The sequence below is a fragment of the Cladophialophora bantiana genome (genome assembly GCF_000835475.1).
Source record: "Cladophialophora bantiana CBS 173.52 unplaced genomic scaffold supercont1.4, whole genome shotgun sequence".
Lineage (NCBI taxonomy): Eukaryota > Fungi > Ascomycota > Eurotiomycetes > Chaetothyriales > Herpotrichiellaceae > Cladophialophora > Cladophialophora bantiana.
This window is the reverse complement of record NW_015971578.1, coordinates 93431-108251: the sequence shown is the minus strand read 5'-3', so window position 1 is coordinate 108251 and position 14821 is coordinate 93431. Positions and strand designations below refer to the sequence as shown.

At 49.7% G+C, this 14821-nt stretch overlaps 5 protein-coding genes across 5 annotated transcripts; 1 reads left to right on the top strand and 4 right to left on the bottom strand.

Annotated features, from left to right (window-relative positions):
* Positions 1-913: 913 nt before the first annotated feature.
* Positions 914-2044, bottom strand: Z519_02850 (uncharacterized protein; the record flags this gene model as incomplete). Its single annotated transcript, XM_016760605.1, has 1 exon — positions 914-2044. One exon carries the CDS (start codon positions 2042-2044, stop codon positions 914-916), a length of 1131 nt encoding a protein of 376 aa, XP_016622455.1.
* Positions 2045-4922: 2878 nt separating this feature from the next.
* On the bottom strand, positions 4923-5829 carry Z519_02849 (uncharacterized protein; the record flags this gene model as incomplete). The annotated part of the gene is made up of 4 exons (XM_016760604.1): positions 4923-5221; positions 5273-5406; positions 5476-5696; positions 5746-5829. 4 exons carry the CDS (start codon positions 5827-5829, stop codon positions 4923-4925), a joined length of 738 nt encoding a protein of 245 aa, XP_016622454.1.
* A 684-nt stretch (positions 5830-6513) lies between these two features.
* Z519_02848 (uncharacterized protein) lies at positions 6514-8082 on the bottom strand (the record flags this gene model as incomplete). The annotated part of the gene is made up of 6 exons (XM_016760603.1): positions 6514-6939; positions 6992-7073; positions 7129-7444; positions 7504-7670; positions 7731-7918; positions 7972-8082. The coding sequence occupies 6 exons, from the start codon at positions 8080-8082 to the stop codon at positions 6514-6516; spliced, it is 1290 nt and encodes a 429-aa protein (XP_016622453.1).
* Positions 8083-9496: 1414 nt separating this feature from the next.
* Positions 9497-11682, top strand: Z519_02847 (uncharacterized protein; the record flags this gene model as incomplete). The annotated part of the gene is made up of 5 exons (XM_016760602.1): positions 9497-10034; positions 10095-10516; positions 10571-10822; positions 10872-11485; positions 11541-11682. 5 exons carry the CDS (start codon positions 9497-9499, stop codon positions 11680-11682), a joined length of 1968 nt encoding a protein of 655 aa, XP_016622452.1.
* A 427-nt stretch (positions 11683-12109) lies between these two features.
* Z519_02846 (uncharacterized protein) lies at positions 12110-13984 on the bottom strand (the record flags this gene model as incomplete). Its single annotated transcript, XM_016760601.1, has 6 exons — positions 12110-12304; positions 12421-12826; positions 12887-13248; positions 13305-13639; positions 13694-13753; positions 13807-13984. 6 exons carry the CDS (start codon positions 13982-13984, stop codon positions 12110-12112), a joined length of 1536 nt encoding a protein of 511 aa, XP_016622451.1.
* Between the last annotated feature and the right edge of the window lie 837 nt (positions 13985-14821).

The following is a 14821-nucleotide window of genomic DNA, read 5'->3' as shown; positions in this document are numbered from 1 at the left end:
ACGGAGGCCGTCGTGCATCGCCCCGGTCTGCGTCCACTTGTTATGGTGCACAGCACAAACAGTGGGAATGACTCTCAGTCGATGTCGACTTAAGCTGAAGGTCACATTGGTACGATTTGGCGTACAGTCAAGCACATCTCATATCTCGCCTGCTATATCCGACTAAGGGAGACTAAAACGAGGACGTGGAGTCTGGCTAAGTTGTCCTTGCTACCTACCAACTATCGCGTATAGCTACGATCAACACCGCGAAGTAGGCTAAGAGTCAAAGCGGCCACCAAAGGCCGCAAGGGCCTCCCCCTGCTTTCAACATAAGGGATGATCCTGGGACGTCTACTCTTCACAAACATAGGTTAAAATCTGCGCGCTGAGCCGTACGTGCACGGGTTTCGCCACGTTAATGGAGGACGTCATGACCAAGACGTTCAAAACAGACGGTAGACCCTTGACACTGGGGTCCCAAATAGAGACTTCAAATTGAAATACACTTTATTTGCTCGAGAGGTTATAACGAGGATTAGATCATAGCCTGGGACCGAGAGCCCCGAGGGTTGTCTTTAGAAGTATGATTTCAAATATTGTCTTGCACAGTCGCTGCAAGACATAGAAAACTTCTCTGGTAGAATAATTGTTGACAGGGTTGCAAGATAGGCACTGTGACAAGCCACCCGAGACGCTAGCTGTCACACTAACTACGGCACTTACCTCAACAACGTTTATTCTCACCGACCTGCGACGGCATGGCAACAGAATAGGAGGTTTCAGGAATGGCCTTCAGATTACAGGCCAAAGTGTATATAAACAGGAAGGGGCAGAGAACACAATCAAGCAACAGATCCACTCCCGTTCTGTGTACAAAAATAATACCTGCCTCGGAAATTTTATGGCTTGTTCTTCCTATGAAATCTCTCATCTACCAGATAAGAACAGGTTTAATCGCCTTCCCGCTCTCCATCTCGTGAGCTGCCTTGAGCGCATCCTTCGCCGGATAGAACTTGACAATCTTCTCCACAGGGAGCTTCCCATCTCTCCACCACGCCAACATCTTGGGTATGAGGGTCTTTGGTGCTTCATCTCCGAGGCAATGACATTGGATCACCTTGTTCGCTGCAAAGAATTCCTGGAAGTCTATGTTGAGCTCGGCGCCAGAAGGTGGGATGCCGATTTGAATTAGCTTGCTGTGCCAGCCCATGGCTCTTAAGGCCGAGACAATGACCCCCGGGGCGCCGGTTGTCTCAATAACGAACGATATGCGCTGGTTGTTAACGAGCTTTCGCACATCTTCGACCAGGCTTGTGGCTGGGCTACAGGTGTTGAGCACTTTCGTGGCGCCGAATTCTTTGGCGACATCGAGACGCGCGGCCACGCGGTCGACAGCAACGATCTCTTTACAACCGAGGACTTTTGCGGCTGCAATTGCTCCAAGGCCAACGGCACCAATTCCAGTGACCATCACAATGTCATAGGGCTGCACTTTTGCTGAATTCAGCACGGCTCCCACGCCTGTCATCAGGCCGCATCCCAGAGGCGCCAAGAGCTTGAGCTCTTCGTCACTGTGGACCAGGTTCTTGACATTGATCACACTTGTCTTCTGGACAAGACTTGTCGAAGCGAAACTCGATTGGCCAAAAAACTTGCCACCGGCGTCCCTGCCGTCTTTGGTCTCGAAGACGCCATTCTCGCCAGCGCGGTTGCGACTACGCCATTCCAGGCAATATGCAGGTTGGCCACTCCTGCAGATATCACAATGATGACAATAATCATAAGAAAGCAAAACTGGGTCTCCGATATTTACATGGGTGACTCCGTCCCCAATTGCTTCGACATATCCTGCGCCCTCGTGCCCGAAGATCCATGGGTACGGAATGCCAGCGGTCCTATCAGGGATATTCGACTCGTAAATGTCTGAATGGCAGATGCCAGTTGAAACCATGCGAATCTGAATCTCGTGGTCTTTGACCGTTCTAAGCTTCACTGGCTCATATCGCCAATTTGGCGTGCCCTGAGGAGGGTAGGCGACAACGGCAGCCACTTCAATAGTCATGTCGTGTGTCGTGTAGTGGAGAAAGAGCCTTGTAACAGGAGGATAATAGCGAGTTATATAATTGACAACGACTCGGGTGTGCTGAATTGGAGGGTTGAGTTCTTATAGCTCAATAACAAATAATCCTCTATAGGAGAGGAGTTCACTTCTGGGCCGTTTTCAGGACATGCCAGTCGTTTTATCATGAGCTGGTCCTCCCCCCACATCTTCCGGTCTTTCCACGTCAAGAGTGGAGCATCGTTGGCACTTTCCCATTCTTCCTTTCCAAAGCCGACTTCCGGGAACGTCGCGATTCATACTAGGATGAGAGTATTTTGTGAATACATTATATGGGATTATTAGCATATAGTTGAAAATGCTGAGTGGACTTAAGTATATACAGAGCAAAGGCCGTGAAATCTATCTAATGCCCGTTGAGAGCAAGCAAGACTTTATGCACAATTAGTGGAGCAGTGCCTCTAAAATGTGGCTGCATAGTCAACTATTAACCTGAATCATTGTGTTGGGTAGATACAGTCCTTAGAGACTACATTTCCCACCTTGGCCTTGCGTGTACAACTCGTCGAAAGGGGATATTTCGTTTTAGGGTAACCACAATTGCACCCATAGATCAATATAGCTCCCAACTTGGCGAACGCGCCTGCTATTCAACTAAGGTTCTTAAATTATTAACGATACCATTCGATCCGCTCGTTGAAGATGTCTGGGTTCTTCATATAGGCCAATGCTCATACCACATCGAAATTGCATCTCCCGCATGTTCGATGCCTCCATAGGCCTTTCAGTCCGAAGCCTGACCATCCCTTCCAGGTTGCCCTCAGTGAATTGTTAGAGGTGCATTTGCTGAATTGTAGATGGCTCAGTAACGCAGCAGCGATCTGATCGCCTGACCTGGGTAAGCAGGGGTACTGACTATTGAAAAATATTGTCCTCTGTGGCGTGAGTACTCTGTAAGTGAGAGCAGCTAATTTAGGCCGTCATCTTTCATCGAAGATTACAACGCTCCGTTGGTTCGTAAGACAAGGTGGCGATACTCGGCCCAATCAGAACATCTCGGGCCCCGATGTAAGCGGTCTCGGAAGCCAAAGCCGAAACCCAGCAAATTCGGTTCAGGACGCGCGATCCTTGGCAGCATCTCGTGTTCCAGAGATCTGTGGCCAAGATTGCACAGTAATTGGAGGAGCCACGACATGGATGAAGCCACTAGTCCGTTCCTCACCAACGTTGGTGTTAGCAGCAGAGTTTTGTTTTCTGTTCCAGATGCTCTCTCCCCTGTGCAGCCCGACAGCACGCAGGAAGTATCACTCGTGCAGGCTGGTTAAAAGGAAGTAGAACTGTTAGACCACTGAACAAGGCACCATTAGCTATATCGATGCCGTGAGTATGGCCTACAGAGATTCCGTCTATCGTGACCTGCTGATCAATTCGGATAACAGGCAGTTGAGCATTAGACTCCGGTGCTGGTTGTTGGTGGCGGGCCCTGCTGGCTCGACAACCGCGTTCCAGCTGACTGGTCATGGCGTTAGACGCACCCTTGCAGAAAGGAGCCTGAAAACTACCAAGTGGCCCAAGATGGATATCGCTAACTGCAGAAGCATGGAGCTTTTCAACAGACTAGGGCTATCTCAAGGTCTAGGTCTCAAATTCGAGAGGTTGGCCGAATCCGAAGTTTGGAGTTAAAAGCATTTTGGAAGATGCCACTACGGGACAAAAGCATATTGTGCGAAGTCAATATTCTGTTGCCTGCGATGGTACTGGAAGTCATGTACGAAAGTCTATCGGCGGCGTTCTGACTGGCGGGCCCGTGTGAGCAACAATATTGGCATATTTCAAGCTGACATATTGACGTTTGTAATATACTGATGGCAGTGTTCATGGTACACTTCAAATCCAGACTTGTCTTTATTGCAGCGCCAAGGCCAGTATTGGCACATCTTCTTTTCTAATGGTGGAGCCATCCGTAGTCAGGATGAGGCAGATACCCGGCATGGACTTCTCGATTGTCGATTGTCGATTTCTCCCAAAGCGGTAGCATTGCGTCTGTGTTCGGCAATGTAGCTGGTACACTGGGTTTGCCCCTGAAGAAGAGCTATCTTCCCGATGAGCATCATATTCCCTAACTGTGGGAGGGACGGGTGGCCTTGATTCGGCCGGACGACCATGTCGCATGGCGTGCCACTCTGGGGGACAACGCCGTGATCAATTGAGAAGAAATCCTGAGAGTTTGCAGCAGGACTAGAGACTCCGTCAACAAGGAGAAATCTAACATTGGATGGCAATTCCGACTTGGTGGAAGCTGGTCTAAATAGGGGCTTCTCAGGCACTGTGGGTATTGTCAATCAGAACAATGTCCAGGGACTAGGTGCCTCCCAGATGTGATTATGAATAGTCGATTGGAGTTTCATGCAAGGCACAACAAGTTATGTTCTATGTGGTAATTGAGTTTCAGAAGAAACCTATATGGAACACTATTGCCACGGGAATTTCGATGGCAAGGAGAGAGGCTCTACGAGCAAGGCAAAGAGAGCCACATAAGATGGCGTCGCATAACAAGCTGAGATAGATAATTCCAAGAGGTGTGTTTCGAATTCCAGATTATTAGCCTAACCTAGAATTGGATAAGTCTTTGTAAAAGACACTTGCTGGAAGACCTGAGTTTTGTGGGAGCAGGGGAGCTTGAGGTAACAATTCCTCAAAGGGCTCCATTGCTGCACATTAGATATTGCCTTTCAGTTGCTCGAAAATCGACTCACGTACCTACGTATTTACAGAAGGCTACCAGGGATCTCGAAAGTCACGGCATGTCATTCGACTATTCGACTATTGCATCACGTCAAACGCAAGGTACGTATTATTTAGGCGTAGTTAATGGTGTGAATCAGTTCAGAATCTCCTCTTCAGCAGAGTTTGGTGTCTCCCAATGCAAATCCTCCCACCTCGGGATACCACTGAGCTCGCAGCCCGCAGCTTTTGAGGCTGCGCGTGCCAGATCGTAAGCAAATTGCGCCTGGCTTGTTGTGGCCCCGTGACGGATGGCTCCCTTCAGATGCCAAACTAGCTGTTCAGGACAGTTCATTGCAACCAGACTGGCAATAGCGACAAGCTCCGTCTCCACGGCTTTAAGAATTCTATCTTCAGAACCCCAGTATTCGTAAATGAGCCTCTGGTTTAAGAGATCTATTGCTGCGTCAGCATGGTATTTTCAGTCTCCAAGGCTTTTGTGCCTACAAAAGTCTGGTTGGTACTTCTTCAGAGTCGCTCGAACACCTTCAGCCCCTGCTGGAGTCCAAAGAATATCAAAAAACTTCTTCCCGCGGGCTTCCCTTTTATCTTGTTCCTCTGGGTCGTCGTATGACTCGAACCTGGAAGTTGGGACGATGTTAGTAAAACTCTGCCAAAGAGCTTCACCTCGATCGATGTTCACAGCTTACCGGGGTCCATAATGATCGATTTCCTCGTCACTTAAATCTCGGAACAGTGCGAACGCTGCCCCTGCCGAGCGTGGTACTCCCACAAAGATCGTCGATTTGAGGATTGCCTCTTTCAATCTCCGTTGGACCAGCCTGGCCAGTTCGAGAGGCAGGCCGGTTGTAGCGGCACGGTATACTGAGGGAACGGCTGATCCAGCCCCAGCACCTGTAAGAGCAGCGGTCTGAAGAGTAATTAGTCAAATCCAGATTGAGAACTCTCTCTATGCATACGGCCATTAGATACCAGGTCGCTTTGAGAGGGTCTCGCTCGCCCTCGCGATCACGAAAACGGATGACTGTGTCAATCAAAGCCATTGTTGGAATGCTGTTATGAGAGCAGCGCTGTATTTGAATTCGACAGGTTGACAGCTATTGTTCTATCATGAGGTGATCACAATCACTAAGGGACAGGTCACGAGGAAGCGTCAAACATGCGCTTCCATACGATACGCCAAGAGGAAACCCTCACGGAGCTCGGTGGCCGAGTAACGAGGAAGGTGCTGGCTCTTTTTCGAGGGCCACCCATCACCCGACGGGGTCCGAGCCAGGACGTCGAAATCGGGAGAGATATGACCGTTTTGCAACCTACGATCTAAAGACGCTCCAGTGCAGTCGCCAGGGAAGCCCCAGGAGGATCGAGAGATAGCATTTTGTTTTGCAAGAGCAAATAGTTTCTAAAGCACTGATTCTAACAGTGATTCTAGCATAGAGAACAGCTACCAATCTCCAGTCTTCTGTGTGAACCTCCTCAAGCTAATCACTTTTTGGAACCGCTAAGTACAGCATCGCCCTCACACATAGCGCGATTCATAAACACAGGCAGTCAGATCCACTATGTTGAAGCACGATCAAGCAATGAATCAAGTGACATAGTTTGCGTTGCCGGGCACAACATACGTTACCTTTAATACGAGCGAAGCAGGGGATGTCGCATGTCATCGCCCGATTGAGATGTCTTTTCTAAATTTAGGCCATAGGCCTGGCTTTCTGGTCCTCTGCCTACTGGATAGACTCCCTTTTTTGAGATAGCCACTCTTCAAAAGCACGCTCAGCATCTGCAACTGCATCAAAGCCGATAAGGTCATTCCAGTAGTCTGGGCGCAGAAAGCACCAACCAGTACTGTCGGGTCCTCCTCGCAAAGCAACATCGCGCTTCTCTTGCATAGGTCCATCCGCCAGATGGTACCAGAACCGATTCGCTGTCGCCCCCTGAACATTGATCGTAGTTCGCGATTTCCGGATGGCCTCGTATAGATTCAAAATCTCCGGGATAAACTTTGCAGATGTTCCTTTGAAAAGTGGCTCAGAATTCAGCAACCCAAGCAACCTGCCCAATACAGCGCCATCCTCGACTGCCATAGCAGCTCCTTGACCTTGATAGGGGAGGGTAGGGTGACAGGCATCTCCTAGAAGGGTGATGCAGCCCTGTATTGATTGTCAGCCCTCAGGAACCTCAACCGGTCAGGATGTGGCGTACTTTGGTCCAAGTGGCGAGCTCCTCATGGTGACAAAGCTTCCATTTCAGGACTGAATTTATTTGGGATAGAATCTTCGTGAGCCTGTCTAAGTCTCGGCCAACTGTTCGAAAAACCTAATCATAGACTGCAAACTCACACGCTATCCCAGCCTTCGAAGCTGAGTCTCATCTCGTCAACCGTTCCTTGAACCGTTCGAGCTCCTGCAGGCATGTTATCCGGTCGAAGAAGGACTAGGTTATAGGCCTTGCCCTGACTTATAGGGTAAAGGACGCAATGCTTGTCTGGCCCAAGCCACACGGTAACTACCTGTCTGTCATAGATCGCTTTCACCTCCGGGTCGTCCAGTGTTTCGATCTCTTCTCGACTTAAAGTAGCCCGGTAGGCCAGATCCCCGGTTTCGACAGGAGGAGACTGATGACCCAGCAAAATTTCACGCGTGGTCGACCATAAGCCTGGAAACTCAGGTTAAAAATCACCAATTTAAGTAGAAACATTGCGACTGACGACTCACCATCGGCACCAATGATTGCGTCCGCGCTTAATGTCTCTCCATCTTGCACCAAGACTTGTGACTTATCAAAGTCTAGACCTTCAACGGTACAACCTAGGCGAATGTCCACGCCTAACCTTATGGCCTCTTGCATCATGACTTCGTGGTAGTCGGCACGGTGGATAACGCTGTAGAGCCCATGTCAATTGTTTGACCGTAAAAAGGCGACAAAGGGCAGCAGTACTCACAACCAGGGCGATCCATACTTCTGCTCCATGTTCTCTCTGCCCGGTCTAATATACAGGACTGAGCCATTATCATATCTCCGCATTTCAAGTTTTTCAGGCTGTATCGCTCGTTCGAGGAGAACCGGAAGGACGCCGAGACGACGGGCAATGCGTGAGGCATTCGCGGACACCTGAATGCCCGCACCGATCTTTGTCCGCTGTCAAAATTCGACCCACGACTTGTACGGTTGTGGCGGCTCACAGGCAATATCTTCGGGGCTCTTTCCAGTAGGAGCACATCCAAGCCTTCACGGCGGCATGATATAGCACAAGCAAGGCCGCCTAGGCCCGCGCCAACAATAATGACCTTCATTGGAAGCACCAACAATATTATGCTGTCAGGGTTAACGACCTTGACTTCCAGGTAAACAGCAATTAAATGGTTCTTGGTCTGTGTACTAGACCTGAGAGGAGTCAGACCGAGATCCGTTTTCGTGTTGGCGACGGTCGGGGGCCGATAGACGCTGGCGTGAAAGGGCCTACAGCCAAGATGGGTTCCGACCTCGACTTGCAAAGATGCGACCCAGATCAATCATGGCAGGCGGCTCCGGAGGTGACTAGGCTGCTAAAATAGATCATCGCCTTTCAAACTTATGCCTCTGTGCTATGGGTAGTCGCTTCCGTTCCCACAACACGGCTGCCCGCTTCAGATCTTATATGGACGATCGACTTCGCACGAAGGTGAGGGCTCCATGTCGTACAGGTCATAACAGGAGCATAGTACTCCACAGGCCACACGAGCCAACAAGGCGAAGAGGAATTGGACCAGAACAGTGCCAGAACCCGAGCGAGCACCTGGGGCCTAGGCTACGAACAATGCAACCAACGCACTCTAAGCACGCCAAGTACTGCGGGCTCGAGAAGAGTTACGAGTACCGGTGGGAAGTCTCATGAGGGGGGAGGGGGGCGGACACACAATTTCACGTCGCCGTTGATCTTCTTGCAGCAGGCCTTCAAAAGCTCCCTCTTGCCCGCGTCGGGTTTTTGCTCTCTGTAGCTCACATGCGTTCAATGTCTGTCTGATCCTCATCATGGCTTACGCAGCTCTATGCAAACGAATAAAGAACATGATAGCCGAGTCTTGCTGTTTCGATTTCCCAGCCCTTTTTTGCTGGATAACATACGGTACGAACGAGGAAACCATCTGTAATGTATCCTTTTAGGGGCTGGTGGGCGCGCTAGACCCCCCAGCCAGCAGGCGTGGACCCCTTATGAGGCTTTGGCGTCGACAGGCCGGCCCTGGAGACCCCGCGTTGAAGCCGAGACTATTTTAGCTAGGTTTCCCCTCCTTTGCGGAGACATCTGCATCCGGTTCCCGGATCAAGCGACTTTCAATCTTCTCTCTTTTTCTTACTCCCCAGTATTCTGCCTAGCATAGTTGAAAATAGTTGAGCGGACCTCCAGGACCTGCAGTGTCGACTTTCTTCAGGGTTGAGCCTCTGCATTGACTACGCTTTGTCCTCAGGTCTCCTAAGAATGGGTCAGGGAGAGTTGGGCAGGCGCAGTTGCGACCATTGCCGTCAACATAAAACCAAGGTAAAGCTCCTGTTCTTAGGCCTACCCAGTGCCTGGCCGCGGGCTAAAAAGCAATGCTTCGTGCATGACAGTGTATAAGATTGGAAGATGCTACCTGCAGACGATGCTTTAAGGCTGGCCGGGCTTGTGTCACTTCGAACGTGAAAACTGGCAGACCATATTACCAAAGCTCAAAAGAACAATACGATTTGATGAGCACAATTGTCAGGCATTTTCTCCCCGACGCTGTTCTGGATAAGGAGAGCCTCCGGCAACTTGTGACGCAGCTGCACCAAGATGACAACAACCGCAGCAGTAATGACAGCAATGACAAGAACACAACTCCTGCCAACAATACATCGAGCGCAGCAGACTGTCATCATCAAACGCAAGTCGGTGGGGTCAATACAGGCTTGCGAAGTCCACTACCAGCAACAGCTCTAGTTGAGGCAGGTCTACTTACGTCCGTCGAAACCGCCGTCCAGTTACAGCCTGCTTCAAGAAGATCCCCAGACCGGACGACATCAGAGCCTTACCTGCAGCGCTATGACTGTCCCAATGAACTGGAACAGGGGGATGCCGGCCTTGAACCAGTTTCGGCGGCGAAGCTGGCCGAGTATGCTTGCCACCACTCAATATCAGCATTCGATGCGGCACAGACATGCTCACCAGAGAGCACCAGAGCTTCTTGGACAAGCGAAACAGAGCCGACCGAGAGCATGGCTCGTGTGGAATTGATGAATATTACAAGTAAGATGCGAGGCATGACTTGACCTGGTTCAAGACGGCTGACTCGCAACCGCGACTCAGGATACGACAGCGGCACCAGCTGGACTGCGTTCTTCCGCAAAATACATTCTACTAAGGGGCCCAAATATAGCGACGCGCTCGGGGGCTCTGTCTTTAGGTTCGATGAGCTGACTGGCAGCAAGCAAGTCGACCAAGTTCAGCCTACAGATCTCCCACCCAGGGCCGAGTTTGAGCGAGCGTCCTTGAAGTTCTTCGCCGAGATCAATTGCGTAAACTATATTTTGAGCTATGAGCAGTTTTACGTCTATATGTCCGACTGCTTGGATCAAAGGCACCCGCTCAGCCATGGGGTATTCATGCTCTTGTGTTTGATACTCTCATTTGACTCCAAGTACGAGGAGTTCTTTTCCAAGGCATGTGAACATGTTGAGTATACATTTGAGGAAGGAAGTATAGCCAGTGTAGAGTCTCTAATGCTTCTCGTACGGTCTTTTTTCTCTTCTGTACTACGACCACGTCGCTAACTGTGAATTCAGGCTTTGTGCCGGCTGAACAGAGATCAGAGAAACTTGGCCTGGATCACTCTTGGTTGCGCGTCCAGGATTGCGCAGTCGTTGGGGCTGCACTTGAAGGAATCGTGCTGGGAAGAAAAGTCTCCTTCTATTATTGAGAGTCGAAAACGTTTATGGTGGTCTCTTTACGACCTGGAAATTTGCCTCGCATATCGTCTTGGAAGAAACCCCGGGATCAATCCCGCATTCTGCAGTTTGGATATCCCGTCTCAGGCGGTATGTAAGCCAGTATCTAGTTACGAGACGTGCAGGCTGACATACTCAGATGTTGAACATGACTCCATACACTCCTCCAGATTACCACAGAGCCGTCGCTCAGCTGAGCAAGATCACTTACATGATAGTACAGGACCTATACGGGCCGAGGGCGGCGCAAATCTGCCTTGACAGTCGTGCCGAGGAGATTTTGAGTGACATACAGTGCTTTTGGAACGGATTGCACGAGTATCTAAAGCCCGGGGCCCCGTTAGCCGCATCTCATAGTCGGGCCGTCCACTACCTCGGACTCCGCTATGAGTACACCATTCTGGTTGCGACAAGGCCGTCGGTGGTCTCTTGTTGGAAGTCCTTCGGCTCTTGCAGCGACCGCTTGATGCAACGTGTACAACTGTGCGAAGCAGCCAACAGAAGGTCCCTCTTACTCCTCAAGAGAATGGCTCAAGAAGGCTTATTTAGTCAACAAAACTTCCTGGATGCGACTTATGTGCTTGCCAACGCTCTGATTTTGCTGTTGAGGCTCGTCAAAGACCCTTCAAGAGAACTCCTCATGGAAGCGGATGAATATTGCCTCCTCATCGACATGACCCAGCATCTGAACATCGGCAGGGTGACAAAACGTCATTTCGAAGAGACCACACGTGAAATAAGGTCAAGACTTGGGTGAGTTGCTTCCTCGGATAGAGAGACGTGCGGAAACACTGCTGACAGCGTTTAGCTTAGGAGGAGAGTTGAGCACTTCGAGAGATATGTCCGTAAATGAGCTTCTCGAGAACTTTATGGGCGTGAATGAATGCATATGGCCGACATGGCCTTTCAATGATGTTGACGAGGTGGACTTGACCACGGCCATACCTTGAGTCGCCATTTCGAGCGGGTATGCTGATACATAGCGCCGTCCGAGGTTCATTCATCCCACGTTCGGCCCTGGTAACACTTTCCAGGAAGTCTGGGTATTTCGCTCGGAGATGATCTTTCTGTGGCCCAGCTCCACGAAGGCGATAACTGCGATTACCATGCCCTGGTTTCGCAGCTAATCATAAACTCCGGAAGGGCTTGAGCAATTAAAGCACTTGAGCACCGAGAAAGTGTAATGCCTCCACACAGGTTTCACCATTGGTTCAATATGTTAGAGGGTACAGAAACTATTCAGGACTCTTGTACCTTGTTTCTTCTTCACGCCCTCTTACATCCCGTTGCATCATGCATTCTCGCTCAACAGAGGAACGTAAAGTCCCTTGACCAAACAAGTGGCTAAGAATATTCAAGCTGTTGCCCACAACCTACTCACAGGTGGACTTCCTTACGTCTCCTCAGATATACGTAGAGGCCACTCTGGAGATAGAATAGGCCCGTGATATGATCCAGAGGCTTCTGACTAACAAGCGTCATTTCATACCTTCGAAATAGCTGGGGTAGGAGCTTGTTCATTTCAAAGAGTGCAAGATGTCTCCCGATGCAAAGATGAGAACCGCCTCCAAACTAGTGTCCTTGTCAGCCTATTCGCTCCGCATCTCAAACTCGGATCAAACGCATAGAAACTTCGCTGAAAGAGCCCAATGCTGACTCAAAATTGCCGAAATAGAGGGTACACTTACCTGAAACATGCATCTTTCCATCATTTTCACACGATTCTCGTCCTTGGACAACCATCTCTCAGGATTGAACAAGTCCACATCGGCTCCGAAAATATCTTTGTCTCTGTGTAACACCCATGCATTGAGAGCAACCTGGGTGCCACCCGGCAGCCAAATCCCGTTGATCTCCGTACCTCCGGCAGGAGCAATCCGAGTTATATTAGCACCCAAGGCAGGCTGGAGACGCATCGTCTCTTTGAGACAAGCTTGGAAATATTCGAGAGCTTGTGCCTCTTTATACTGAACCATCTCAGAGAGCGGACTACTGAGGATCTCTGTCACCAGTTTATCATGGATCTTAGAGTTTGATAGTACATGCCAGACAAATGATTGCATCGTAGAAGCTGTTGAGTCAGATCCGGCCGCCCTGGTAGCTTGTTAGTCAAAGCTAGACCACTCAGAGGATACAAGAAAAGCTAATCCTTACACGGCTCCCGTCGATAGGGAAATCACGTCTTGAATCGAGAACTTATCAGGGTATTCGTTGTGAGACTCCAAGTGTGCCTTGAGCAGACATTTCGGTCCGGTTCCAGCAGCATCGTCGTCCTCTTCCAGGTGTCTTTTTAGCATGAGTTCTGCGGTTCGGGGAAGTAACGAGACTGCGTTTTCAGGGAGGAAAGGGACATATTTCCAAATTGGATTGGAACGTGTCAGCTTTTCGACAAAAGGGACTTGGCCAACGATTCCACTCTCCCAGCCTGATCTCCTGATTGTTTTGCAGAATCCATCCATATCAGTACCAGCATCAAGGAATCCAAAAGGGTGCGCAAAAGCGAATTGACCCAGAACCTAGACGGATCGTCAGAATCTGTAATAAATTTGGATACAGGGGGCGTGGCACATACATCAAATGCTAGGTAGTGCAACCAGCTCCCCAGATCGACGGCCGATTTATCATGCAAAGCAAAGTCGTCCATCTTTGACTGAAACTTCCCCAGCAGGGCTTCTATGTCTTCGGTATGTTGCTGAACCGATGCTAGGCTGTAAGGCGGCACGGCAAACCGTTTCATGACGGCATGAACAGGCTCGCGAATTTCCGTGAAAAGGTCTTTAACATTGGGTGGCAGAAAGATAGTGTAGAAGTCAGACTTATAAAAGCCTTTGCCGGGATTAAAAATATCGAGAGCAGCCAGAGGAGACGCCATAGAAATCTCGTTTGGACCTAATCTCACAATAGGACCTGGTATTATATGGGATTAGTTTTAGGATTGAGAATTGATTTTGTTCAAAATACCATATTGTCGGTGTACCGCGATGTAGTGCTCTTCTGCTTTGCCGGTCCAGGCGGTCCACACTAAGTTAATGCTTTTAGTCAGAGCGATAGTAAAGCGATTGTCATGACCTTACCTTGCCATAATCTCGTGGAAGATGCAAGTAACGGGCCAGGGAATTTGCGAAGCGGGCTGGCATATCGGTTATACAGTAGCGTGAGAAGGACACCGAACAACAAAAAGCTTACGCCATACAACTTTATGTAATGCCATAGAGAGTCTGCCCTCAAAAGCTGCAGTACCAACTGCGCCATGAGGATAAATCGAGGAAGATTGGTATCGAGAATCTCAATTGTGAAATTATGTATGAGAGCGGCTATACGTAGATATCTGCGTCTACTTATGAAAGCAAGTTGTGAAGTCATTGCTACGGGGCGGTGGTCCGGCTCGGGGACATTAGCATAATTGCCCTACAATTTTTTGGTCGAAACTGTCTCCGGTGCAGTGTCATATTTTCCGGGGTATGCATTTCCCCCACGGGATCCGACATGGGCGCAACCCAAGGTCGAGCACGAACAGGAGGCGTTTTACAGAGGCCGATGCGGTTAGGAGGCTGCCATTGGGAACGGGACTGCTTCGGGGGATATGCAAAAGGGATATTGGGCGTTTCATTAGCCATCTCGTCCGGTACCACCGTCTCTCATTTGTTATCACTGGAGACGTTCCCCACTAAAGAGCGCTAAAAACTAGTTGCGATACCAGTCCTGCATACGAGTTTCAGCGGGGAACTGAACTGTATATATCGCATGATTCACCTGCCTCGGGTTCCGCATAAAACAAAGAAGAAGTTTGGTAGTCTCTTCGCCTCGGAATCAGCAATCTGCGCTGCAATTATCTCCACTACCCACCAGCTGCGTGAAAGAGCCGAGGTCAACTCCCTGGACGGCACCATGTTGGCGATTTTCAAGGGTCGGATGTGTGATATACCGGTCTGGAGCTGCCCATGTGGGTTCTCGGACGCCGGTGACAATGGTGCATGCCTCGACTGAATCTCATGACGCTCCTCGAGAATTGCGGTAATTTTGTTCTATACAGATGGATTGTCTGCTGGCCGTTCTTCAATCTATTGCTGAGGCACATCTAATTTTTTC